The sequence below is a fragment of the Carettochelys insculpta genome, chromosome 2 (genome assembly GCF_033958435.1).
Source record: "Carettochelys insculpta isolate YL-2023 chromosome 2, ASM3395843v1, whole genome shotgun sequence".
In the NCBI taxonomy this organism is placed as follows: Eukaryota; Metazoa; Chordata; order Testudines; family Carettochelyidae; genus Carettochelys; species Carettochelys insculpta.
The window spans coordinates 81685188-81713030 of record NC_134138.1 but is presented as its reverse complement, the minus strand read 5'-3'; the positions used below and the strand labels follow the sequence as shown (position 1 = coordinate 81713030).

Genomic DNA, 27843 nt, shown 5'->3' with positions numbered 1-27843 from the left:
CTGGGTGCCTCCACTGTTCTGCCACAGCAGGCTCTCCAGCTCCATACAGGGCTGCCAGGGGATGCTGGCTCCTCGGACCCAGCTCTGTGCAGGGCTGCCGAGGGACACTGGTGCCCTGACCCCTTGCAGGGCTGCCCAGGGATGTCAGCACCCCCGTCTTGAGTAGGGGAAACTGCCGCTGGACCTGGTCCACTGTGGGGCTGCCAGGAGGCCAACTTGGGCTGCCTTCCTGCCCTGGCCTTTGAGATTCTGCCAGACCAGGGAATGCCGGTTTTTGGAGGTGCAACCTGTAGTCAGTTTGGTTACCAGCAATGTTTTCTTCTAACTTTCAAACCTTAAGCATTCTTTTAGCTGTATCAAAATAGAGCGCTGTTCCAAATTTCTCCATTTTATCTCTTTTCTGTAAGGTTTACTGAGAAGCAATCCTATTCCAGGTTCATCCTACTTTTCTGGCTCATCCCAGTTCAGCCTCTTTCAACATTTACTCAGTCATGTTCGTTTTGAGGACTGTGCTTAATTTGGTGATTCTGTCTCTTTTCTGTTTGGTTTTAGAAGACGCAATCCCATTCCAGGCACATCCCGTTTTCCTGGCACAACCAAATCCTTACATTTCTTTAAGTTATGATAAGAGGAAGTTATACAATCAATTATTATTATTGGTGGCCCTACTGCTGACCATTGAGGAGGAGTTCTTGATCAGACAAACTGTCTAAAATATATAGTAGATTGCTATTACACACAGTTTTATAGGGAATTGGGGTGTACCATATACAGTTTAGATCAAAGACCAAACAGTGCCATGTTCAAAATTAGGAGATCATGCTGTAAAATCCCCATTCCCTGCTGCTAATAATGGAACAAACTTCCCAAATGGGCTAGAGATGGGGAACAGCAATCTGCTGCCAAAATGCCAGGAGATTCCAAAACTGCAGCATGTAGAAAGCCAGAACCAAAATGCTGACTAAAAATACATAGGATTGGATTGTGCTCAGCCTGTGTGTGGTTGTGCAAAGGGATGAAGAAAATGCAAAGAATCTCCCCCAAACTTTGAGGCCTCGTTCTTTATGATTCCAAGACAGCAAGGTCCAGGCAAATGATGCTGGTGAAGGGAAAGTGGTGGCCTGTGTTCCATTAGTGCTGACTAATGAAGCTGGCCTGGCAGGTGTGACTATGGGAACACATGCAGCACACTGTCAAAGAGTGGCACTTCCCCTGGAAACAAGAGTTAGAATGTTTAGAGGGCAATGGCCAAGGTGTTTGTGTGATCTGATTTTTCAAACTAGCACACGTCTGTCACTGTTCAAACCTGCTTTAGCAGGTAGGAGAGAAGAGGGATAAGCTACACAAGCTCAAACTGGAAAGCTCTCATGTCAAACCCTTTGTGTGAACTGTTAAACTCTGGTGTACTGGTCCCATATCCAACACTGGCTCATCTGCCCACCTATGTTCACCACTCCTCCATCTATGTATGCACTAGATACACGATGAGAGACTTTCCACTAAATTGGTTTTCTTTGACATGGCAGCAACATTAACATCTCGTATCTTACACTTCATAGACGCACCACAGACCTATCCCTCTCCCATCTCATCTTCTGCTTTCATTTTCCTTGCTCCAAATGCTGCAAGTAACTGGTCTCTACCCACATTGGTCTTGCTGCTTAGACACTGTAAGCCTCATTTCCAACTTGCTGTTTAGACATGCAGGCCCCTCTTAAATCCTTTTAACATGTCAGTTATCTGTGATGTTGTCACAGACCCTTATCTTACAGGGAGGGGGTACACACTGAAAGTGATGTGATGTTTTTAAGTATAACTTTAACAATGAATTTCATGGACTTTTGATTTTTTTTTATTAACTTCAATTTTTTTCTTAGGTGAGCAAAGGCAGAGTGGTGAAGAAGCATTCACAGGGACTGCTGCTTGTAGTCATCACAGTTAATGAAGAGAAAAAACTGAAATTAGAAATAGTATTTTTTTTCTAAAGGGGGATTCAATTGTAGATGGTGTTATGCATTTCTTTGAAGACTTTTTAAAAATCTATAAAATGTATTTGTTCATAGGGTTGTCATATTTGTGTGAACACAGAATAGTTTAATGAATGCACGATCAATACTTAGGCATTTCTGCAGGAGATAAGCTAGTCGTCATGTACTTGGGACCTGTTTCAAGAAGACTAGTCTAGTTTCAACACCAAATTTTGCTCTCACATTGGTGTAAATCCAGAGTAAGCCCACTGACTCCAATATGCAGAGTAATACGGTGGTGAAGCAGGACCTGAATATACTCCTGAGCCCTGTTCCCAGTGGTGGATTAGCCAATGAGCCTGTGGAGCCCATGCCCAGGGGCCATGACCTCCCATCTCACCCAGCCCCCATTTTGCCACTGCAATATTCCTTCCATGGTTTGAGGTCTACACTCTCTGTGGGCTCAGCTGTATCTTTAAGCCACAATACTATAGGTGGAATTCCAGGAGGAAGCCTATCTCAGGGAAAGAGATTGCCTCCTGGAGCTCCCAGCTGCACAGGAGGATTGTGCTGGCTGTACACCCTTTTGGGGAGAGCAGCATACTTTCCCCTGCTTGCCTAACCAGCTGTGCTAGCCAGTGCATCCTACCTCTGTCTCCCCTCAAACAGGCATTGTAGAGTCATGGAGTGCAGATCCTGTGCTGCACAGAATAGGTTCTTTTCACTTTCCTGTCCTCCCCTGACCATCTGGGTGCCTGTGGAAGAACAAGGCATAACCTGTCTTTGTGCTAACTATACCATCTACATGCTCATGTGATCTCTGCAGGACCAGGACTTTGCTTTTTTTAAATGTTTGTAAACACCACAAGCGTTTCTGGGACTAAATAATACAGAGGTTATACACTGTTTCTCTATTCTGCTAGAGTACTTTCAAAAATCTGTTTAAAATGTTATAGCTGTGATTTAAAATGGCAAAAAGAAAGAAAATTCTTGTTTCACTGCAACATGTATTGAGCTGAATTTTCTGCTTGTGCAACTTCACTGACATCAGTAGAGTTCCACCAGCAGAGAATGTGGCTCATAGACACGTAACAGTGAAATCTAATAATGTCAGTCTCTAGGTAATCTTACATACCATATGAACTTGGACACCTACATGTAGCAGGGTGAGTCTGAAAGAAGGAAAAAAAGAATGTACTTGCTTTTGTTAGCTAAATTACCAACTTCCTGTCTTTTTTTTTCTTCATTGTTAAGGGTAATATACTGAGCCATATGGAAAAAAGTCTTAGCTCTGCATGATACAGTTTGTATCATCCCTACAGGGCACTTGGATTGAAGGTAGAAGGAGGGAATGCGAGCTTGCTATATAACCACATACTATAACACAGGTAGTTTCCCAAGCAATTAATGGAGTCAGTGTTGAGGAATCCTGCAGTCTGAGTTTGACACACTTTTCAGCTGATGAAAATGTACAGCAGCTCCTTCCAAAAGACTATTATCACAGAACCATTGGAAAGCAGGGTTCTCTTCCTGTGCAGCATCATTATGCAAAGTCCACTGAAACCGTATGAGTGCCATTCATTTCCACAAAGCCTTGCAATTTAAAATTAATACCTGTGGTGAAGAATAGGGATGTTCAGTTCATAAAGTGAGCCTACATATGCCAGAATGTTACGCTGGGCAAGTATGCAGTATGAAAACTAAAGAGAATGGAGAGAGACTGTTCTCAGTGATGACAAATGGCAGAACAAGGAGCAATGGTCTGAAGTTATAGCATAAGAGATTTAGGTTGGATATTAGGATAAACTATTTCACCATGAGGGTGATAAAGCTCTGGAATGCATTATTGAGAGAGGTGGTGGAATCTCCATCCCTAGAGGTTTTTAAGTTCTGGCTTAACATGGACCTGGCTGGGATGATCTAGTTGGAGTTGAGCCTGATTTGAGCAGGGGGCTGGACTAGATGACCTCCTGAAGTCCCTTCCAGCCCTAGAATTCTCTGATTCTATGTATTCTAGCATTTCCACACGGGGAACAGAATGGGAGGGGAGTCTTCTTTCCAAACTGAAAAAGAAAAGGCTTAAGCTTTGTTCAAAACAGAGACTAGGTGAAGTTTCAGGCCACTTCTTACATTTTCCAAACTTGTTTACCTAGATAAATTCAAGCTATGGTTAATTTAATTCTACCATACCTTTACAAGTTTCTTTGCTTTACTAATCCTGCGGGGGCAATATGCAAATTTTTAACTGGTGCTGATATAATTATGAAAAATAACAGATTCACTACTAATCTATTTGGATTTCACTTGCTGCTGTTCATGGGGCCATACTATTTATTATGTGTGAGCAGTGCCTTTTTGGTAAAAAAAGAAAAAAAAATAAATGCTGGTACACAGCAGGTTCCCCACCCCCTCCTCCCAGCCAATACCCTTTCTGGAGCTGCTGAGATGTTGGTACTCAGTACTGGCAAGTACTAGCACCAAAAGAGCACCCTTTGTGAGCAGTCAGGAAACTGGGAATTCACAAGTATTTTAATAAATGTCAGCAAAGTTCCATGAATTTGCACCAGACAAGTGGTTGACATTCAGAATTTCTCTTTCATCAGTCCCATGTTAAAAAGTTTTAGTCATCCCATCAGAAAGCAGAAGTAATACCATGTGACCAATCACACACCATGAATTTTGAACATCAAATACCAAACAATTATAGCAAAGAGATAATGAACCACCTGTACTCTAAAAATTTGTTCACCCAAACAATTTGATGAATACTCATGACAAATACATTCACGGAAATCTGGAAAGATTCAATGATGATGTGTGAAGGTTGAAAAACACAGATTTGGTTCAACTAATACTTTGCAGTAGTTGCTGTACTGCCTTTGATTTATAAAACTCCAAGGCCTAAATGGTTTGGGATATGATTACATGAGAGATGTCCTCCCTCTGTTCAAGGCCCCACAGCAGAAGTCAGCTGGCTTGCTTGAGCTAACAGACCCAAGATTTAATCCTCCCAGGGCTCAAGAGATCCAAGATACAGGGAATTTGTTTTCCCAGCTAGTCCAGAGAGATCTAATTAAGGTTTCAGTTAAAAGTGGAGTGCAAAAGCTGATGTGGGTTTGGTGTGGAATTTTTCACAGAATATTTTTAAAAATATATATGCAGCTTGTCCTTGGGACAAATAATCAGGTGCACTTTGTAAACCAACAAATAACACTAATGCACACATACATTGACTATTACATAGTAACTTACACATGGACTGCTGTATCATCAGCTGATTACTATGTAATAAATTTGTCACCACTGTAATAAAAATTAACATCAAATGAAACTACTGTACAAGCTACTTAATCTACACAAATTGCTCCAAGGCACATCATTTGCCTTTGTACATATTATTCATAATATTGTATATGAAGGCTTGAGCCAATTGAAATCATTGGCACTACTCACAGTAGTATTTTATCTGGTACATATTTACAGGGTTGTGTCCCAAAATACTTTATATACAGGCAAGAAACAGTGAATACACTTACTGTACGAAGTCTCTTTGAAAGTAAGAGTGCAAGTGACCTGTTCATTACACAGTAGCAAAACTAATGCAGTGCTATAGGACAGTGAATTATTAATTCACAGATAGTGATCAATTAAGTTAATACTAAATGTTATTAGTGCTCTGAAGACCAACCTGCAAAACTGGCTATGGTGACAGGTAAAAGTTATCTGGACAGTTACTCTTTGTCTACATTGGGAGAGCAGTACATAACTTGGCATAATTTGTCATGGTGACTGCAAATATCACTCTCTCTATATATTTATCTATCTATCTATATAAATATATCCTGTAGATCTATAATGTTGAGGTCATGTTGTGAGAACTCTTACTCAGACCTGGCTCACAACATACACTACAAAATAGCCTAGATATGAAATATATTGAAAGAGAGTAAATGTCCCACACAGTAAAAATTATATGCTTACGAAGTTTCAATATTACATGAAAAAGGAATGGAAAGTCAACTATTTCTTATGCTCATTTTAACTAAATTTTAAATTTATCTAACATTTTGAGGGTTTTTTTACACATATTGCTGTTGTGTGTATTAAAAATGGTTCAAGTAACTTACTTTCATTGTTTGCTAATTTATTTTCTTTCTCAAGATTGCATCCAGGCTGACATGTGTAAAGTTCCAACTTACTGAAGCTGGAAACCCCTGAGATAATGGTTCCAGTGCAGAAAAAAACTATACTAACTATGGAGACACTACTGAAAGCTACTATACTAAAAAGTGTGTGTGTGTGTGTGTGGGCGCGCGCACACACATAAATCTGGTTGCCTGTCTCATATGAGAAAGCACCATTAAAACCAGGAGTAAGATCACTGATTTACAGGCAGAGAGATACATTTCATTCAGCTTGGGAAGTAGCAGTAAACATTTTATTAAGTCTCTTTAAGAAGTGAAAATGTCATATTTGCAGATATTGCTCTGTTAAACATCAGTTTACAAATGTTTCAAGACCAAGGTTGAACTGAAGCATCTAGCTCAAACTATAAAAACAAACTTAAGGAGTTAGAATTTTCTCTCATGTCATCCAATTTACAAGGGTTTAACATCTGACCAGTTAAAGGATATGCTATCGAATCAACTTACTTCTGAAAAGGAAAAGTTGAAAAGCTTTACAAATCTTCAGACCATTAAATAAAACATATGCACTCTAGAATAACCACATATAATGGAGATTTCTATCATCTGCTGGACTACAGTAATTCATTTAACAAACCTTATTGGTTGTATCTTTCCAATGTTCATAAAGTGGAAAAATGTTTGCATTTCCATTTAATAAATTAAATACTATCAACATGGAGCTTAATTTTAAGAAATTATCAAATCATATTAGAATGCCCTGTACCAGTAGCCTTGATGGTCCCAAAAGAAAGACAAGGTGGGTGAGGTAATATCTTTTCTTGGACCAGCTTCTGCTGGTGAGAGAAACAAACTTTTTCATCAATATAAGTTGGTCCAAGAAAAGGTATTACCTCACCCATCTTGTCTTTAACCAAATTCCCTGTTGGTCCAAATGGGCAAAACTCCACTGAAGTCAATGGACTTGCATCTATTGCAACAGTAGAAAATTCAACCCTAAGCATTTTCAATCTATACGTTTGTGTATATGCACATGTATGTACCCACGCAGATCTCTGAAAGAAAGCTGGAAGAGAAGGGCTGTATTACTTCTGTCCCAACTGTGAAAAACACAACATCTAAACATAAATTAAAAAAAACTGCAATTGTGTTATATTTTAACTTACAGATATTCTTTTGTTTTGTTTTGTTTTGTTTACTTACTGCTTTATAAGTTCTCTTTTGTCCAGCGTGCTTTCGGATTTGTTCTCCATTGGGCCCTGTTTCCACATGCATGGAATAGATAATGTCAAAGAAATCTTCAACCACAGCTACCCGCCTTAAAGACAGCTTCTCATCTACACCTACTCCATCCTGAAAAAAAAGATAAGGAGTGCAGGATGAATAAAGGAATTATCATAATCATGGAACTCATCCCTCTTTAGTGAGATCTGATTAAATAAAGATCTTGCATGGAGATCTGAAATTCCCTGTCCCAGTGCAATTCAATAGATCACAGTAACATCATTATACAAAAATTGCATGATCATAAGAATAAGAAAAGAGCTCCTTTTAAAAACAGGTCATTTGCCTGAACTGCTATATTATGCAGACAACACTTTTCTTACATTTTGCTATATTTTAAACAATTACTTGCACTTGTTTCTGTTGCTCCATGAACAGCATTTTATAAGAGACATTTATTCAAAGGTAACTTAGTAACTATAAATATACAGGAAATTTTTGCCATAAAGAGTTCATCTCTTAGAAAAAAAAACTCTTTGAAAATTCCTTTTTTAAAACTCACCACACCCTGGATTAAATTAGTATTATTTTAAAATATCAAGATTTTGCACATTGATGTCTTCCTGGAAAAAGTGACAGCAAGTTGTTAGCATATATAGCTTAATTCTAAAAGGTGGTGGAAGCTATGGAAGCTCAGTGTGTCTAAAAAGTCAGACACATCTGTCCTAGCAGTTAATCAGCATAGTTCAACTATTTTCATTCAGATAGGAAGTTTTTTTAAAAAAAAAAGGTATATGTGAATATTTACTGATTAAAGGGACCATAGTGCAAGCAGGGCTGGTACAAGTTTCTCTGTACAACACTGTCAAGGACCATCAGTCTTCCATGACAGTGGTCCTGGTTTTCTACGCTAGCAATCTCATGAGCAAGCTGAGTTGGGTGATCTGATACAAGCATGTGTAGACTAGGATGAGAACAGCTAATTCATTTCCACTCATGAGCCGAGACAGAATTTGAATGTAGGTCTCCATAGGCAACAGTGCCTCCTACCTTCAACATTCTTATTTTATTTTCAACAAAGTTCACAAATGGACTCCTCTCACAGTGTAAACAGAGGTTTTGCATTTCTGCATCTCTTTCCACTCATAGATCATGAGGCACTTACATTGACAACTGTAGTTTCTTAGTAATGCTCAGGGTGCTTCAAGGCTATTCCCCATTGTGCATTGAAAATCCTGAATAGAGATGGATCCAACCCAAATCCAAAGCTGAACAACCCTAAACCTGGGGAAGTTTGCACCTGAAACTCTGCAACAGAGACTCATCTCTAATCTCTTCCTTTTCAACAGCCAGAAAACTCTGTGGATTCCCTAATGTTTATAATCATTCTTGTTATAGTGACAGCGTTGTTTCGTGTAGTTTTCAGAACACTTAAAAGTGCATGTTGTTGATAAATTGATAAGGACTTAATCTGTTTATTCTTTATGGGTATTGTTAGGAAATATGCTAGAGGGGTATTCTCTTATAATTAAAGATGAATGCATTACAGCCACATTAATTTGAAAACAGAGAGGTTACATCACCACAGTTGACGGCATCAGAAAGGGGCTCGAAGAATAATCTTCTAGAGGAAATTGTTGTGCGAAAATGTATTTTGGGGCTTGGGAGTATGCAGGAGTCTTTTTATAAGTTGCCCAAACTCTCCTTTCAAGAAAAGAAAAAGCCTCTACCACTTTCAACCCTCTTTTCTGTATATCAGAGAATCAGAGCAAACTTTCAGATTTGGGGCAGTCAGTGTAAATGACAGACACTGTTTAATATTAAGACAGTGCTATTATTTAACATTTAAAGTGTTCCGTGTCTACAGACTAGCCAACAGAGAGGTGCATCCTGCTATACAAGTACACACTGACAAACCTGGCTTCAAAGAGCTTGCAACCTAAAAGAGAAGTTGTAACAGGTGGATAAGACTAACAAACAAGCCAGCATGGAGGACCAGAGTTGGGCTTAAGGACTATAAAAATAACGGAATGTGAGCAGTTCTTGGTCAGTCTGGAACAGTATAACTAGCCATGATCTGACTGCAGTTTCCTTATGTATTACAGCACAGGTAAGTTTTGACGAATAACATGACAAATGATAAATTAGCTTTAAAGATTTTGGGGGTAGGGTGCAAAATAGAAACCGCGATCTCCCAATTCTCCAAAGTCAATCAGGGAAAAGCAGTGGGAATGAGAAGGTCCAAAATTTCCATCCAGAATGAAACAGTTTTGAAGTGGGCACCAGCCCTCATGAGTTCTTTGCTGCCCTATCCCATCATATTTTTCTTCCAATATTATAATTCGTTAAAAGCATGAAAGTCCAGTTCTACTTTAAAAGTAGATTTTGGGTGACTTTTTCCAACAAGTGCCCAGGTGACTTAGGAATCTAAATCCCATTTTCAAAGTGACATAGGTATTCAGGAACCAAAATCTCACTTCAATCTCCTTGTGACACAGACATGTCGTGAAACACTCAGGTATTCCCTGGCAGGTATATTATGTCTGTGTTTGTCCATCTTCTCAATAGTTCACCAAAGGGGGAACACTGGTTTTCATGATTACTGTGGGATGTTTCTGTGGAAAACATTTGCAGTTATGTAACATGTAGAACATTGGCTTCCAAAACTGGTAGAAGTGAAACTTGTCACTGGGAACACCGAGAACATTTGACATCTTTGGATTCAGTCCAGGCCTGTGCATGTACTCTGGGACAGAGGGAGACTTGAGCATTGACAAAGACAGAAGTTTGGGACTGTACTAGAGAGGGAAAGATGGCACTATTGTTATCCATTAGGGAAGCAACAGTCTGCCAGTGGGAATGTCTTGTGAAAGGTGGATCCTGGCCCTCTGTACTGGACAGGTGCTGTAAGGCCTGACCCCTGGGTGAGAAAATCGCAAGTAATCTCTTAATAAGAACAGGCTATTGTTTGCATTTCATAATTTTCTTTTATATGTAACCCTCTGTTTCCAAACCCTTTTACTTTCTTTTATGTGAATCTGTAACTGAAACTTTGTTAAAAAAATCTCAGTTTAGTAGAGATACATTCTAAGTGCTGTGCTACAGGGAGTTGTTGAGCCGAGATGAAGCCTGTAAATTGGGTTGCATGGAGGCAGTGGGTCAAAGCACACTCCAGAGAAGAAATGGGAATGAGCATTCATGTAACAAAGCAGAGTGTGTAACTGCTAACCTGCAGAGAGAAAAAGCCCAGCTCATGGAGCCAAGAGCAGAGAGTTTACACCACTGGTGGCAGCGCTTGGTTGGCAGAGACGAAACCCTCACAATCTGTAAGCAGGTGGTGGTGACTCACTTACGGTGACCATCTGTCCTGAATTGGGCAGGACAATCCCAAAAAGTGGAGCTCAAGTCCCTCGCTGAATGACTCTGGGACAGCATTTGTCCCGGATTCCCCAAGGAGTGCCTGCCTAAGGCTCAGGGCAGTGCCAGCCTCTTCCTGCACTTTCCATGAGGCCTGGCTCCCTCCTTTTCCTGAGTCCCTGCCCCTTGGCCAAGACAGAAGCCAGGACTGGACAGCAGTAAGAGCACCCAGAGAGCCTGAACTCTTGTGAGGAGCCCTTACCCCTCTACCTGCCCTAGATGTACCACCGGTAACCCTGTAAAGTGCCACACTCACATTTAAATTTCTTTGGGGGGGGGGGAGGAAATGAGCCTAATAAAACATTGTCTTCAGGCTTGAATATGACTAACAGAATCTTTACAGTCTTTGAAAAACAGTGCTATAAAACAAAACATCTGATGGATCTAAATAAAAGCAAAAATAAGAGGATTGACTGAGCTATAAAAACTTGCTTAGGTCCAGAAAAAATGCTGCTATAAAACACCAGTAAGGGTAGCATCTACAACACATTATGAGTAGATATCAACAGCAATCAACATACATACTTTAATTACAAGATATAAATTACACACAAACCTGGTGGTGCTGGGAATGCAGCAGAAAGCAGATTTAAAATTTTTCTGACCCCCCGCCACTCGTTTATGAGGGCAGCAGGACTAAACCAGGCTGTGTACTGCTGCCCCTCTGCCACGTAGTAGCTGATTTTGAGGCCTTGCAGACTGGGTTTCCAGTTAGAGGAGGAATCAGCAACATGGAGTCAAAATGTATTCTTGATGGAACTTGTTTTAGTTATACCACTGGTTGTCAACTGGGGGTCTGCAGCCCCCTAGCGGTCCATGAGCCCCTGTCTGAAAGCTGGTGTCCCAAGCTTCAGAACCCCCTATGGGCTGATGCCAGGAGCAGCATGGAGGCTGAAGCCAGCAGCCCTCCTTTCCCCAGAAGCCAGGCACAGTGCAAGACTGAAGCCAGCACCAGCTGCCCCCACAAGCTGGGAGCAGTGCAGGGCAGAAGTTAGCAGCCTCCTCTGCCTCCCCAGCCAGGTGCAGCTAAGAACCCCTGTGCCGCTGCCCCCACTGAAGCTGGGAACCACACTGGGAGCTCCCCATGCATACTTATACACCCTTCCTGTCTATCCTGTACTGGTATCCTGCCCATGAACAGCCTGTCTCCCCTCCCTTCACCCTGAGCACACCACTCACTCCACACATCCTCTAGCTACACCCGTCTGTACCCTGAGTGGTTTTCAAACTTTTTAAGCTGTCTCCTCTTTCAGTTAATTTTTTCGTTGTGTCCCCACATAGCCCAGTCAGGCTGGGTGGCCTGCTGAGGTGAGTCGGGGGTGGAGGTGGCACTCCCTCTTTGGACCCCACCGCATGGAGCTGGCCTGAGCCTTGCCCTTGCCCAGATAAAAGTAAAACTATGCCTATGTCCAAGGTTCTTCCCTGTCCCCCACCACCATCATCAGGCCCTGGAATTCTCATAGCATGCTTAAGGGGGCCTTGGCAAGAAAACATTTGAGCCCACCCTGATTTATGCTACATACACCAGTCCTTTAGCAAAGGTAATCACAAGTGGCAATCAGGCAAACCCGTTTTTCAGAAGTCTGAGCCCAGGACTAGAGCCCAATTTCCAGGAAGTTACTTTGCACCAAACATTGACACATTTTAGGCTAAGGCAGAGAGAAAACTCTCGTGCTGCTTGCTGCAGCTCATGCAAAAAAGAATAGCATCACCACACCTAACAATGAGGTATTTCTTCAAAGGCTGAGCACTACCTGAATACTAAGAAAGAAAACTTGTTAAACTATGTGTAATAGCACAACTTAGTGACACCTGCAAAATTTGTATGCAACTGTTTAATTACTTTTACCATTTCCTGTACTTATTATTGTAAATATATTGTATTTGCTAGCAGAAGGTAATTGTAGTGTATGTAAAGCAGAAGCATGGTACACCTGCCTTGCAAAAAAAAAAAAAGAAACCATTTGAAATGCATTTTGAATAGTAACAGAGAGAAAGCCGTGCTAGTCTATATACTATCAAAACAAAAAAGCAGTAAAGTAGCACTTTAAAGACTAACAAAATAATTTATTAGGTGAGTTTTTGGGGGATGCTTTGTATATTGGACAGACTTCAAACTGTCTTAGACAAAGAGATAATAGGCACAAAACAGACATAAAAACACTACTGATCCACAAACAGGTCAGCCAACATTTTAATGGAGTGGGCCATTCTGTTAATGACTTAAAAGTCTGTGTTTTACTGAAGAGGAATTTTCACAACAGTCTAGAAAGAGAGGCTGCTGAACTCTCTTTTATATTCAAATTCGACACATTAACACGTGGTTTGAACCAGGATGTGAATTTTTTGGTTCACTATAGGGGCTCTTTTGCATACCTGGCTTAATCTAATTCTTGACTCCCCACCCCAACCCCTCTACTCTCTGATTTGCTCACTTTGATATTTTTTTTTCTGATGTGTCAACCTTGATTACTATTTTTGGTTCTCTGTGCCTTAAATATTGAGTCTGTTCTGGTATGGCTATGGTCTGAAGAAGTGGGTCTGTTCCACGAAAGCTCACCTAATAAATTATTTTGTTAGTCTTTAAAATGCTACTTTACTGATTTTTTGTTTTGAAATGCATTGTTGAGCATGTGGAAATCCCTGCTATGCAATTCTCCATTCATCTATTTAATCAGTGATTTTTTTTTAAATGAGTAACATATATGAACTGAAAACTATTCAGAAAGGTCTCTAACACGATCTTAAACGAACAAATTTCCATCTTGCATCAGCACATCAATCTGCAGTAGCAGGAATCTTAACCACAAACTTTTCAGCATAGTTCAAAATACAACACACTTTGGAGAACATATGTCCCAGGGTATTAGAAATGGGATACGCAGCCTTGAATATATGTTATTCCTTTCTATTCATTTCAGATCTGTACATGGTCTAAAGCTATTTTCATTTAATAGTAAGCATTTTGTGGCTTTGGTGAAATAAACTGCCAGTTCCTACTAGAAAGTATACATAGCATTACAAGGAAAATGTACCTACTCATATTTATAGTTTCTGCATTTCCATACTGGTTTAGTTTGGATAGGTAACATCTCTTTTTACCAGCAGAGGGAGAGAGACAAATCAAAGACATTTATGCTATCAGGCCCATAGAAAGGGTCAAATTCAGCTGAGGAACCCAGTTTCTGAAACTTCCTGAGCCACAAAATCCACATTGAACTAGCTGATAAATGAACAGATCAAACAAATTGTGAAAATAAGTAATGAAATAAAGAGAAATCAAATGAGATAAATGGGCAACCTTTATTGCTAGTTCACGTGCCAAAGAGACAAGAGATTAAAAATAACAACGCAATCTTGATTACATTAAAAGTGTGATGTTTTTGTTGTGCTTTGTTCTGAAAGAATTTGTATAAAATCCTCAAGTGAAAGAGCGTTTTCTGGTTCTACATGTGAGCATCTCAGTGGACTCACAAGAAACTAGGAGAAATCAAATCAGATTAACTTGAAGTCCCTTCCTCCTATGGCTGCTGGGCCAGTCCAGAAAAAGGGGGACCCTCAAAGCAATATTCTGACACAATAACAATAGGGTGAATATGACACTTACTGAGATAAGTCTGAATTTTTACTTGACTGGTGCATAGAGAACCTTTTTCATCAGGCAGTGACCAAGACACCTGTACATTTTGGATGAGGTCACCATCTGGTGGGAATCAGTGTAGCTCTTGAATTCTGTTGCTATGAGAGAGGTTGCAGTACTACAGCATTCGAGTGGGGAGACAACTCCCCTTTCTCTCCATGAAAAGAATCAAATTTTAGTGAAATGATCTTCTGGTCGAACGGGCATGGGGCTTCACCTCTAGCAATATAGGCCCTATTGATGCAGCATTGCACTTCATAGTACCCTCACAAGCTCATGAAGCCTTTTGAGCTTCTAGACTGAAATGGCCTGATACACTGGCCTCCATGGTTCAACTGAAGTAAATATTCTAGCTATATTTATATGCTGCATTTACAGCATCTTTTTCATTATCATCCTCAAGAGTGAGGGTGAAGGACACAAGTATCATATTGTCATTAAGTTGGTGCAGAAAGGGGTCTTAGGAAATGAGGAACCTGCCCAGGCACCCCGGGCTCTTCCTGTCCCGAGAAAGGAAGAGTGATTTTGAAAGTTACGACATGATCTTTTGAAATTAGTTTCAAACGAGTGTTTTGTGTGTATGGACACTTTGTGGGTTCTTTCAAAAGGGGCCCTCCTTTCTATTTCGATTTCGAAAGGGCTTGCTAGTTTAGAGGTGCCCGCCTCCACCCTCCAGTCCTTGTAAAATCAAAATTGGGAAGGGAGAAAGATATGGTTACTAGGAATAAGGTCTTGAGACTGAGGAGTTTCTCTCAAACCAACCATAGAGTCTTGATGGGATGGAAGGAGGTGCAAAGGATTGTGTGAAACATGGAACACTAGAGGCAGAGCCATGCATTGAGTTTATCGACTTCTTTTAAAGATAGCGAGAGAATACTTCATACAATATAATGATTGATGTCATCCAACTGAGCACTCAAGCCTGCTACTCCTACTCTTAGGTAGCTGACGCTTTCAGTTTTCCACATACCATATTGGAGGAAAGCCACAGGCTCCGGTTACACTAGCAAGTTTTGCTGGCAAAACCCTGTTTTTTGCAACAAAACTCACAGTGTACACACACAAAATACGTTTTGTCGACAGTATCTGGACAAAACACAGCACCTTTGCCAGCAGAGTTCTGCCTCAAAGCCTTGAAGCATTATGCTGCTGTCAACAGATTCTGTCAACAGAACAGCTGTGCAACAAGCCCAGAGGGCCTCTCTCAACAGACAAGGCAGCCACAAAAATGGGCAGCCCTGTCTGCCCTGCTTCCCTGTGCCTGTTTTGTTGAGAAAGCAGCCAGGCAGTCCAGCACTCTCCCAACTGGCTCTCCTGACAGAGACCTCTGTTGACAGAGTGCTGTAGGGTAACTGTCGGCATAACAGGATCACAGCACAGGTCACAGATTAATATTTGAGGCTGACCTGCAGCAGACTAAGGAAACACCCCTGCCACTTCAGTAAGGATGATTTTTTGCATGTGCCCGATACATAATGCACATGTGCCCGATACATAATGTTGTTTGTGCGAATACTCACCAGACGCGTGGGGCCACAGGAGACCTGTGTGCATTTCAGCACTTAGCTAGTGCTCAGCTTGTTTAAATGTCTGGTTATACTATCAGTGTTTGATGCCAGCATTTATTATTACACGATCTGTCTCTTGCTTGCTTTGTTTCTGTAGCAGAGAGCAAGATAACAAATCTTTGTGTGCTGTCTACATTGTCTTGATTTTCTTAATACAAGAATGATAAGCCCCTACATAAAATAAATCGTACATAGTGATGAGGATTGGATGATTGCAATTAAATTGATGCTAAAATCAGAAAGCAAGAAAAGAAATGACTTGATCTAGAGGGGAAGTGAAAGCAGCTTGTGTGACAAACTGGTGAAGTGAGAGCTGAGGATTTGCTTTCCACACAGGAAGTTATGCCCCACTACCCACATGTTCACAGTGAAGACAGACCAGCTGTGTGTTGCAGCCTCCTGCAGAGAAGCTGGTGAGGTTCCTAGCAGCTGAGACCAGCCCTTATGGTCAAGCTGCCACAGACCTCTTCAGTTGCAGAGGCTGAGGATGATTAGATGCTGCAGACAGAAGGAGACCCCTTGGAGAGTGAACCAAGCAAACATCAAGGAGGATCACAAGGCAGACCAGTGCCGCCAGCAGAAGAACCAAAGCCACAGTAGGAAGTGGCTCAGTGAAAGGGAACTGTACCCACCCTCTAGCCCATATACTTTAAATTACTGTTTCTTTGGGCTCTGAGTTAGAACCTGGTGGAGCAGGAAGGACCTGGATTCCTCTGCCACTGATGCCAGCTACTAAGCAAAGCAGCCACTGTTTTCTGTCATTGGGTGGCACAACAACTGACTCATGATGCTAGGTGAAGTGGACATTGCCTCTCTCCATAGGTGACACAATCCAGAATATTGCTGTGAGGCAGTATTGCTGGCCTTGAATCCAAAGCCCCCTTTGACAAGCTATAAAAATGTAAAAATAATAATATGGAAGAAAGGGAAAGTTGACAGTAATGAAAATAAAACAGAAGATAGGAATTGTAGAAAATTGATAAGGGAAGCAAAGGGACACAAGGAGACTTCTATGGCCAGCACAGTTAAGGACAGTAAAAAGGAAAATTTTAAATATACTAGGAACAAAAAGAATCATACTAATTACCTGGTTGGTTACTAAATGTAATTATGTAAAATGCATATTTGTTCAATACATATTTCTGTCCTGAATTTGGGGAAAAAACATACAATATGATAGTATTCCTTCCATTCCACTACTGTTTCAGGCTATTAAACAACAGCTAATAAAATTAGACATTTTTAACTCCACAAATATGGATAACTTGCATCCAAGAGTTTTTAGAGTACTGACTGAGGACTTTGCTGGACCATTTGTGTTGATCTTCAAGTGCTGGAAGAAAGCTAACATTGTGCCAATATTGAAAAGGAATTAATGGGGTGACCCAGGGGTTTATAGACCCGGGGAAAATAATAGCTGATTTGGGACTTAATAAAGAAGTAAATGAGGATAATATAAGTAATGCCAACTAACATGTTTTTATGGAAAATTGATTCTGTCAAACTAACTTGATTTTTATGCGTTTACAAGTTTGAATGACAAAGGTAATAATGTTAACCTGATGCACTCAGATTTCTGATAGGCTTTTGACTTGTTACCACAAAACATTTTGATTAAGAATGCAGAAAGATATAAAATGAAAATGGCATATATTAAATTGATTTAAAATTGGCTAAATGAAAGGTCTGAAAATGTAATTGTAAACAGGGAATCATCATGAAGCTAAGTATGTTTCTCGTGAGGTCCCACAGGTATCAGTTCTTAGCCTGCACTGTTTAACATTTGTGACCTGAAATATTTTTTACATTAATGACCTGGAATAGAACATAAAATCATCACCACTAAACAGAAAAAGCAGTACTGTAGCACCTTAAAGACTAATAATTGTATTTATTAGTTAATGAGCTTCATCAGATATGGAGCAGATATAAGAATCCAGGGTTAATATAGCAGGGAGGGGGCACAGAAGGAAGAAGGAGGGAAAAAAGGGAGGGAAAAGTCACCTGCCATTAGTAGGATCTGTGGAAGAAGTAAATTAAGTGGGATGGATGCCATTCCTGCATATATCAAAGGTGGGGAAATTCCCCTTGAAATGCATAAATTAATTGAGATCTCTATTAAGCCCCAGGTTAAATGTATTAAACTTGTAAATAAATTCCAGTTCAGACATCTCCTTTTGTAATTTTGTGGTAAAATCCTTTTGTAGCAAAATGGCCATTTTAAGATCCATTATTGAATGTCCTGGGAGGTTAAAGTGGTCCACTACAGGTTTATGTGTATTCCAATTCCTGACGCCTGATTTATGTCCATTTATCCTTTGGCACAGAGGCTGTCAAGTATGTCCAATGTACATGGCAGAGGGGCATTGCTGACACATGATGACATATATCACATTAGTGGATATGCAGGTGTATGAGCCCTTGCTGGTGCAGCTGATATAGGTAGGTCCACTGTGGGTGTCACTAGTATAGGTATGTCAACAGAGCTGGCGGGGGGGTTGTTGCAGGGATAGGTTCCTCAGTCAGTGTTTCTGTGGTATGGTGTGTGGCTGCTAGTGAGTTTTTTTTTTGTTTTTTTTTTGAGACTGGGTGGCTGTCTGTAGGAAAGAACAGGCCTGTCACTCAAGGTGTGTGTGGGAGAGGGATCATGTTCCAGTGTAAGTTGTAGATTGTCAATAATGCACTGGAGACATTTAAGCTGAAGACTATAGGTGATGACAAGTGGTGTTCTGTTATTTTTCTTCTTGGGCCTATCATGAAGTAGCTGTCTTCTGGGCATTCCGATCACCCTGTCAATCTGTTTCTGTTCTCCTCCCAGTGGATAATTAAGTTTTACGAAGGCTTGGTAAATATCTTGTCATTTTTTTGTCTCTGCTGGTGGGACTGGAGCAGATACCATTATATCTTAGGGCTTGGCTGTAAACAATGGATGACAGATATGTCCTTGCTGGAAGCTGGAGGCACGTAGGTAAGAATAGTGGTCCGTGGGTTTCCAGTATAAAGTGGTATTAATTTGAACATCATTGATTTGTACTGTACTGTCCAGGAAAAGGATCTCTAGTGTGGATGGTGGGGTGCAAATTGTTGAAAACCCTTGTGGAATTCTCCAAGGGTCTCCTTACTATGGGTCCATATGATGAAGATATCATTGATGTAGCTTAAGTAAAAGAGGGTTGCTAGAGGACAGGACCTAAGAATACGTTCTAAGTCAATAATAAAAGTGTTGACATATTGTGTGGCCACACAGGTACCCATAGCAGTGCCACTGACTTGGAAGAATAAATTGTCCCCAAGTTGGAAATACAGTACAGTCCCCGGGGCCCTGGGGCAGGGAGTGCCAGCAGCCACCGCCATGCCAGGGCTCCGAGCAGGAGCACCAGCAGCCACTACTTCTCTGGGGCTCTGGGCTGGAGCTCTGACAGCCATGCTCCAGGCAGGGAGTGCAGGCAGCTGCCATATTCGGGAAATTCAGCGTTCGCAAGGGTTCTCAACATGGAATCTTCACAGATATTGTAACCCTACTGTAGTTGTGGATGAGGACAAAGTCACATAGCTCAGCAAACAGATGTGCCACAGCATCATCAGTGCTGGTGTTCTTGACAGCCTCTAATCCATTCTCATGTGGAATATTGATATAGAAAGTTTCTGTATCCATGATGGCAAGGATGATGTTTTCAGGAAGATTACAGATGTTCTGTAGTTTCCTCAGGAAGTCAGTGCTGACTCGGAGATAGCTAGGAGTCCTGGTAGCATAGGGTTTGAGAGAGCCAACAGAGCAGGTTAGTCCTGTTGTAAGGGTGCTAATACCTGAAATGATAGGATGTTTGGGGTTTCCAGATTTATGGAACTTGGGTAGCAGATAGAATACTCCAGGCCAGGGATCTGTAGGTGTGTCTGTGTGAATTTGGTTCCAAGTTGAAGCAAGGAGTTTGCTGAGCAGATGGTAAGTTCCTTTTGGTATTCTTCAGTGGAATCAGAAGAAAGAGGTGTGTAGAATGCGGTGTTGGAGAGTTGCCTGGTTCATAGTCTGACATATTCATGATGACTAAAGCAAAGTTTGCTGATGACACAAAAATTTGGAGAGTGATAAATAATGGTCACTGATAGAGAGCCATCTGAATTTCTTGACAAACTGGTACGACAAACAACAAGTATTTTCATATAGCTAAATGTCAATGTATACATCTAGGAATAAAGAATGTTGGCCATACTTACATAATAGGGGGTGGGGAAGTTTCTACCTTGGGAAGAAGTGATTATGAAAAATATTTGAAGTTTCAAGAGGGTAATTATGTGAATATAATGCTATGGTCAAAAAGTCTACTGCAATACTTGGATACATAAACAGGTGAATCTTAAACAGCAGTAGAGCAGATATTTTACCTCTGGCTTTAGCACTGATAAGAGCAATGAGAATAATTAAAGAAGTAGACAACATAACTTATTGTGATAAACTCCAGGAGTTCAATATATTTAGTTTAAAACAGAACAGATTAAAGGGTGATTTGATTATAGCCCATAAATATGAACATGGAGAACAAATATTTGACAATGGATTCTCCCATCTAGCAGAGAAAGATGCAACATGACCCAGCAGCTGGAAGTGGAAGTGAGACAAAATCAGACTGGCAATAAAGCATGTATTTTTAGCTGCAGACCAATTAAGTATGGCAACAATTTACTCAATACTGAGGTGGATTTTTCATCCCTGATAATTTTTACATCTAGATTGGATGTTTTTGAAAACAGAGGTGCTCTAGGAATTATTTGGAGGAAGTTCTATGGCCTATGTTACACAGGAGGTCAGAAGAGAAGATTGCTATGGTCCCTTTTGGCTTTGGAATCTGTCCACCTATGATGCATGTGTATATCACTTACAATGAGAGAGCCGCCCTTCATGGAAATGGTGGATGGGTCTGAGTCTTACACTGCTACTACTTCCTGGCTCTATGGATCATGAATATCCTTGGCCATAGGCTGTAGGGGGTACTGAAGCAACCCCAGGTTTTGCACAGGTTTTCACTCCCAGCCCTGCACAATGGGTCCCAGATACTGACCCTTCACACAGGCTCCACAGCTGGCCCTGTGCACAGGCTCCTGGTTCAGGATCCCAGGCTCCACTTCTGGCCCTCTATGTGGGGTCCTGGCTGCCAGCCTTATTCCCATGGCTCTGTTCTCAGCCCCACAGAGGAGATGGGAGGGAGATTCCAGTTGCTGGCCCCATGCCCAAGGTCCCAGCTGCTCGTCCAGCCTCTGCCCCCTTAACCCTTTCCGGGTTCCCCTCTCCTGGCGACACGGCTCTGCTCCTGGCCCCAGACCTTGAGAGAGGGGTGAAGAAAGGCTAACTGGGCTAACTTTCAGTCCCTCCACTATTATAAGTATTCCAGAGCCACTATCGTTGGTTGTTCTCACGATATGCCCCCTCTTCTTTCTGTAATGGGCATATTCGTCTCATTTAATTCCTTAAACAGAGAGAACAATTGATTCAACAAATTTTGTATTTTCATCATACAAAATAGTACATTGCCCCAAACTGTATGGTCTCTGATTTTCATCACTACATTCATGATTAAAATTATTCTGGAAAATAATTAATTTTAATATTTTGTTTGAATTCTCTAGACTTGAAATCTGAGAAGTATTGACTACTGTGCATATTAGGCACAGGTTATTGTTTTTTGTTCCCTGACAGATGGCAAATCTTATAATCAGGTTTCTAGTAGGAAAACTCAAATTTTGATTTTGAAAGCCACTTGCTGACAATATTTGCTACTACTTCAAATTTGCTGTTGCTGCAAACATTGCTGTTAAGGAATTTGTCAGCTAGAAAAATGGATATTGAACATAAATGGTGTGTAATTCAGCCAAAATCAATGTGATGGGTTTGTTTGAGCAAATATTCATGAGCAATGTTTTCAGGCATTTGCTTCTTTTTCTTGATGACTCACTGGTTGATTTGCCTAGCTGTGAGCAACTTCTACAATAGTTTTTTCATAACTCTGTGAATATAAACACCTGATCTACACTAGGCATGCTTTTGTGAGCATAGCAGTGCCAATGTCCTATACCAGATGCAAAATATACCACTAAAACTGTGCTTTTTCCAGTATAGATTATTCGAGCCTGCAGACATGCAATCCATTTTATCAGCACAAGCAGTTTCATGATTTATTAATATTTATATTACTGTTCTTTTCAGTGTGACTGTGTCGACAGTAGGGCCCTTTTCCCAGCATAGCTATGTCAGAGATCACCCGTCACTACTCCTGTGAATAACTTAGCCATACCAATGAAAGACTGAAATGTAGACCCAACTTCTGAAACAGAAGTCTGCACTTTTAAGCTCTCTTTGTTGCCAAGACTGCAGTTTCAGCACAAAAAGTGCAGAAAGTTTGAAAAAATGACTCTATTCAGAGTCTGTCTACACTTACAGAGTTGCAACGGCAAAGCGGCACAGGTGTTTTAACACTCAGGGACAGCATTGTCTCTGCAGATGGGAGAGCTTCTCCCTTTAGCATAGATAATCTACCTGCCCAAAAAGCGGGAGCTATGTTGATGGGAGAACATAGCACAGTCTTCTCCAGGGATGAGGTCAGTATAATTGTGCGTGACATGACTGGATTTTTATATTGGATATGGAAGCCATTTTATGTGCCCATTGTTTCCACTGGCACCAAATATTATGCCACGGGGGGGGGGGTGTCTGAAGAACGTTGAGGATGCCCTGACTGTATAGCCGCGTCTACACGAGCCGGCTACTTCGAAGTAGCCGCGCCAACTTCGAAATAGCACCTGCCACGGCTACACGTGGCAAGCACTATTTCGAAGTTGAAATCGACGTAAGGCGGCGAGACATCAAAGTCACTATCCCCAACAGGAGATGGGAATAGCGCCCTACTTTGACGCTGAACGTCGAAGTAGGGCATGTGTAGATGATCCGCGTCCCGCAACATCAAAAAAGCGGGGTCCGCCATGGTGGCCATCAGCTGAGGGGTTGAGAGACGCTCTCTCCAGCCCCTGCGGGGCTCTATGGTCACCGTGTGCAGCAGCCTCTAGCCCAGGGCTTCTGGCTGCGGCTGCTGCTGCTGCAGCTGGGGATCCATGCTGCATGCACAGGGTCTGCAACCAGTTGTCGGCTCTGTGGATCTTGTGCTGTTTAGTGCAAGTGTGTCTGGGAGGGGCCCTTTAAGGGAGCGGCTAGCTGTTGCCCCGGAAGTGCTAGTCCACCTTGTGACCCTGTCTGCAGCTGTTCCTGGCAACCTTATTTCGATGTGGGCTGCTTTGGTGTGTAGACGCTCCCCTGCAGCACCTACTTCGATGTAGTGCTGCCCAACGTCGACGGCACCAGCCCTGGAGGACGTGTAGATGCTATTCATCAAAATAGCTTATTTCAATGCTATTTCGATGTAGCAGCCCCGTGTAGACGTAGCTTATGTGTACTACATATATGTCTGTGCCATGTTTGTAGGTAGTTACAGATTTTAACTCTGTAGCTGTATTAGAAACATTTTAGTGCTAAGATTCACAATATTAGGTGTGATCTCAACCCCAGCCAGGATGAATGGACAGTAAACAAAGGCTCAGACAGCTAGTATACATCTCAGGAATGGGGGACTTCTGTCGTGGGATGCAACCAATGGTGATGGGCCACATTAGCCCACCAGGGTCAGGTGACTTTGGGCTAAGCAATGGGATGGAATTCAGATGCCCAGACACCATTCCATTATGCATTTGGACTGGGGTGTACTAGAAAGCTCAACAACCAATGGGAGAGTGCCACAACAGCCTACCTGAGTCAGGTGATCTGAACTCTCCAGTGCCTGATGGGAAGGAGAAAGGGCTTTTTCCTTCCACAGGAGAAAACCATAAAATGTGCCTAGCAGAGCCCATCTCGGATTCAGGCCCAATTTCTGTTCCTGTTTCAAAGTTCCATGTTCCAGCGTGCTGGCTCCCACTCACCAGATCTCCAGTTCTCCAGTAACTAAGACTATGTCATCTGGAATCATACCCCTTATGGGGTGTACTTTCAGGGGCTTTCAAGAATCAGCATAGAACACCGCTGGCCTTCCTCAATAACTGTAATTGATGTATGTAAATTAGCACTTTAACAGTTTTCTCTCTATCCCTGTTTTTCTTTCTTTGTTAATAACCTTTACTTTGAAGGATTGGCAAGCATGTTGTTTTGGGTAAGGTCCAAGTATATATTGACCAGGGACTGTGGCTGAACCCTTTGGGGCCTGGAAGAATCTGTGTGGAGTTGGTGAAATAGACTTTAAGAACCTCTCACCTCAGTAGGGGGCTTTTGGTCTGGGCTTTTGTAGCATCTAGGAAGTCTGTGGGTTTTCTTGTTTGCCCTCTGGCTGGCTAGTGTGGCTGGTAGTTGTACTTTTGTGGCTGATTGGATTTTCCCGTAGTGAGAAGGAAATCCCATCCTGGGACTGTAAGTGGTCTGGTTTTAAGCAATGATACTGTTGATTGATTTCCTTAGCTGTGCCCAGAAACCCTATCATATCACACTGCAACACTCAGGAGTGTGAATTTTCCACACCACTGACTAATGTTGTTATGCTGTCCTAAGTTTGTAGTACAGACCAGGACAGTGTGTTATTTGTGTTATTTGGTAGTGTGTTATTTGTGTCCAGAAAAATAACTGGATATAGGGTAGAGTATCAGCTTAACATAAAACACAAACTTCTTTTAACAGGCAGGCAACAAGAAAGTATGGAAGACATACCAGTATGTATAAGGGTGACGATAACCACATCACACAAAGTTCTGAAGAAGCGGGTCTGTCCCACGAAAGCTCATCACCAAATAAATCATTTTGTAAGACTTTAAAGTGCTACGTTTCTGCTGCTTTGTTTTATCACATCACACACAGCTTATCTTCAAACAAGAAAAAAAGTGAGGCTGCAACCTGACTGACCTGGAGGCAGGGGGAAGGTACAGGTCAGAAATATTAGAGGTCCTTGGGAATGGGCAGAAATATTGGCATAAAAACTCTCAAAACTCATTTTGCACAGGACAGAACAAGATTTCCACCTCTCAAGTTGCTTTATATGTTAACTATCACCACTTAAGCTGCAAACAGGTGCTTAAATAATTTTGTGAGAGACACTTCAATGGACAGGCTAAGAACTGATTAAGCTTGGAGAGCAAACTACACTTCAGGCTTGTCTACACTGCCTCCCTACTTCGAAGGGAGGATGGTAAGTAGGGTGTTGGGAGTTTATTAATGAAGTGCTGCAGTGCATATGCAGCACTTCATTTAGCAAATTCCCCCTCCACAGCAACTCCAAAGCGTTAAACTGCTGGGCACTTTGAAGTATCAGTTAAACCACTGGGCAAACCCTGGGCACTTTGAAGTATCAGTGGGTAAGCCATGGCTAGATGTGAGCTGCCACTTCGAAGTTTAACACTTTGAACTTGCCACAGGGGTGGCGGGCGGGCGGGGGGAAATTTGCTTAATGAAGTGCTGCATATGCACCGCAGCACTTCATTAATAAACTCCCAACACCCTACTTACCATCCTCCCTTCAAAGTAGAGAGGTAGTATAGACACAGCCTTCTAGTTCTACGCAGAGCTTGGCTGGGTCAGCTTCTGCTGCCACTACTAGTGTTTTATATATTCTGAGCATTGAGGACTTCATCTCCTAGTGCTGGCAATTCAGCACTTTTCATATAATAAAATTCACTTTTTCCTTACTTTGAAACTGACTGTTCTCTGTATTTGTGTTACGTGTGGCGATAGTGAGAAATCTTTTCCCCTAAACAGGTAATTGTAGGAAAGCAACTGAGTCTATTCCTGTTGGTGATGCTTAGGGGTGTAATGTGTGAGTGCATACATGTAGGGTTTCAAAAGAAAACTATATTCTCTGATCCTGTAATCTTGCTATTAATTATTTGCTCCAGATTACTGAAATGTAGTAAGAAACCTAATTACATTTTCGCTTTTAACATTTTTTCTTGTCTCAACAAAACTTAACAGTTAACTTGTTATACTTTAAATCATGCTATACATTACAAGTAATCATGCACTTGCAGAAAGCAGTGTAGACCTATAATGCCACCTTTTTTCAGACAAATGAAATGCAACTACTGTATGCCAAAAGTAACCTAACACTGAAGCACAGTTTACATGAGAACTCATTACTCCAAAGTGCTGCTAGTGAAATTAAATGTGTGTTTTTGAATTATTTCCCAAATAGTCATAACCCCAGATGTAAGGATGTTCCCAGAGGGAGCAATTTTGATAAATAACGTGATATGAATACACCCAGATCCACATATTATAATTGGGTTCCTGGAGAATTCCACAGCCATAGATCAACACAGCTCAGTAAGAAAACCACAAAAAAATTATTATTTAAAAATAATCCTGGCTAAATCATAAAAAACTTTGAAAAGTCAGGAAAGATCAGGAGACTTCTAACAAGATATAGAGCTCTTGCCTCTGGCTCACTGGTTCAAATTTTGTCTAGGACTGTTGTTCCTGAGAGTTGTTACTTACTCCCTAATATGTTGTAAGGAACAATCCTGGACTGGCAGGGGGATGGACTGGAGGACCTAATCTCTTCCATCTGTGATTCAGTGGCCACCTTTCAGTGGCCTACAAGTAATGGACTCATAATCTTAGCACAGCTCCCAGTGGACAGCCATCTCCATCGCCAAATCCACTGCTGCAACAAACCATTAACTCGTACCTTTGTTAGCAATCTCAGAAGAGAGACAAAGAGCCAGTGCTTAAAGTGCACTGATCCTTTGCCTGGCATAGCTGATGGTAGAGTCAGATAAAGAGACATAAATGGCTTTATGTCACCTTTACAAACCCTGAACTCTTGGGCCATAACTCTTGGTTATGTAGACATAATTATAAACAGCTTTGAAACGTGGATCTTTGGTGAAGTCCTATCACACCATTTACTAATGCAGCACCCAGCAGATATAGTAAATCACACCATGCTCCAATGACAAAGAAGCCAGGAAATGCCAGAGCACAGAGGTACTCCATCCCTTCCCCGTTCTCCTGACCAAATATGCACACTGGCGTAGAGCTGAGTAGACTTACCTACTCTGCTAGAAGGGATTGAGAGACCTGAGCAAGGTGCTAGAGGTGGGGCTGGCACTGCACCTACTTTTCCTTGTTGTGTGAACAGGAGAGTTTGATCTCCAGCCCTGTTGGGATGACAGCTTTCACAAACACTAAACTAGCTGGCTGATATTGTTTTGAAAGATGGTTTCTGTACTATAGTTTCTGCAAAGATTGATTTTTGAGAAATATAGTTCCCTAAAGTAAATGTGGTGACTTTTAAAGAGTTACTTGAGTATTTTGTGCCTGACTAAATTATATTTCCATAATTCAAAGGACAAACCCTCTTTTATTTTTATTTCTCTTACAACAGCTGCTCAGTTTGCAAGAGCAGACACAATCAAATCTACTGCTCGCAAAGGCCTGACTTACAGCACAGGCCAATGTAGACTACAAAGCCTGTGTTTCTGTGAGGAAAGGACAGTTGGGACTGTTCAAACCATTTATTCCAACTCTCACTCCCTCACTATTCTCTCTCCTCCCCCACTGCAAAGTCCCAAGCCCTAACAGCCCAATCACTGCCAACAGAACCAAGATTAGAAAAACACTGCTCAACCACATGTTCAGACCAGACCAGCATGATCATTAGGAGCCGGACATCTGCAGATGGAGAGCACCTTTCACCGTTCAGCTGTAACATGCAGCTTCTGCATATTGAAGTCAGCGTTAGCAGGGTTTTACTGGGAAGATATTTGCAGCCCTGGCACATAGCCTCATGATTCCAATTAATTTTTCACAACAGCCATTGATGTGAACAACCAAATATCTGAAGATGATCTAAGAGAAAATGAAT

At 41.5% G+C, this 27843-nt stretch overlaps 1 protein-coding gene across 2 annotated transcripts in view; it reads right to left on the bottom strand.

Moving 5' to 3' along the window:
• NOL4 (nucleolar protein 4) overlaps positions 1–27843 on the bottom strand; it is a 275179-nt gene that overhangs the window by 205994 nt on the left and 41342 nt on the right. For both annotated transcript variants that reach the window (XM_074985807.1, XM_074985808.1), the window contains exon 2: positions 7316–7465. In XM_074985807.1, coding sequence (XP_074841908.1) covers positions 7316–7465 — 150 coding nt within the window. The remainder of the gene's footprint in view (positions 1–7315; positions 7466–27843) is intronic.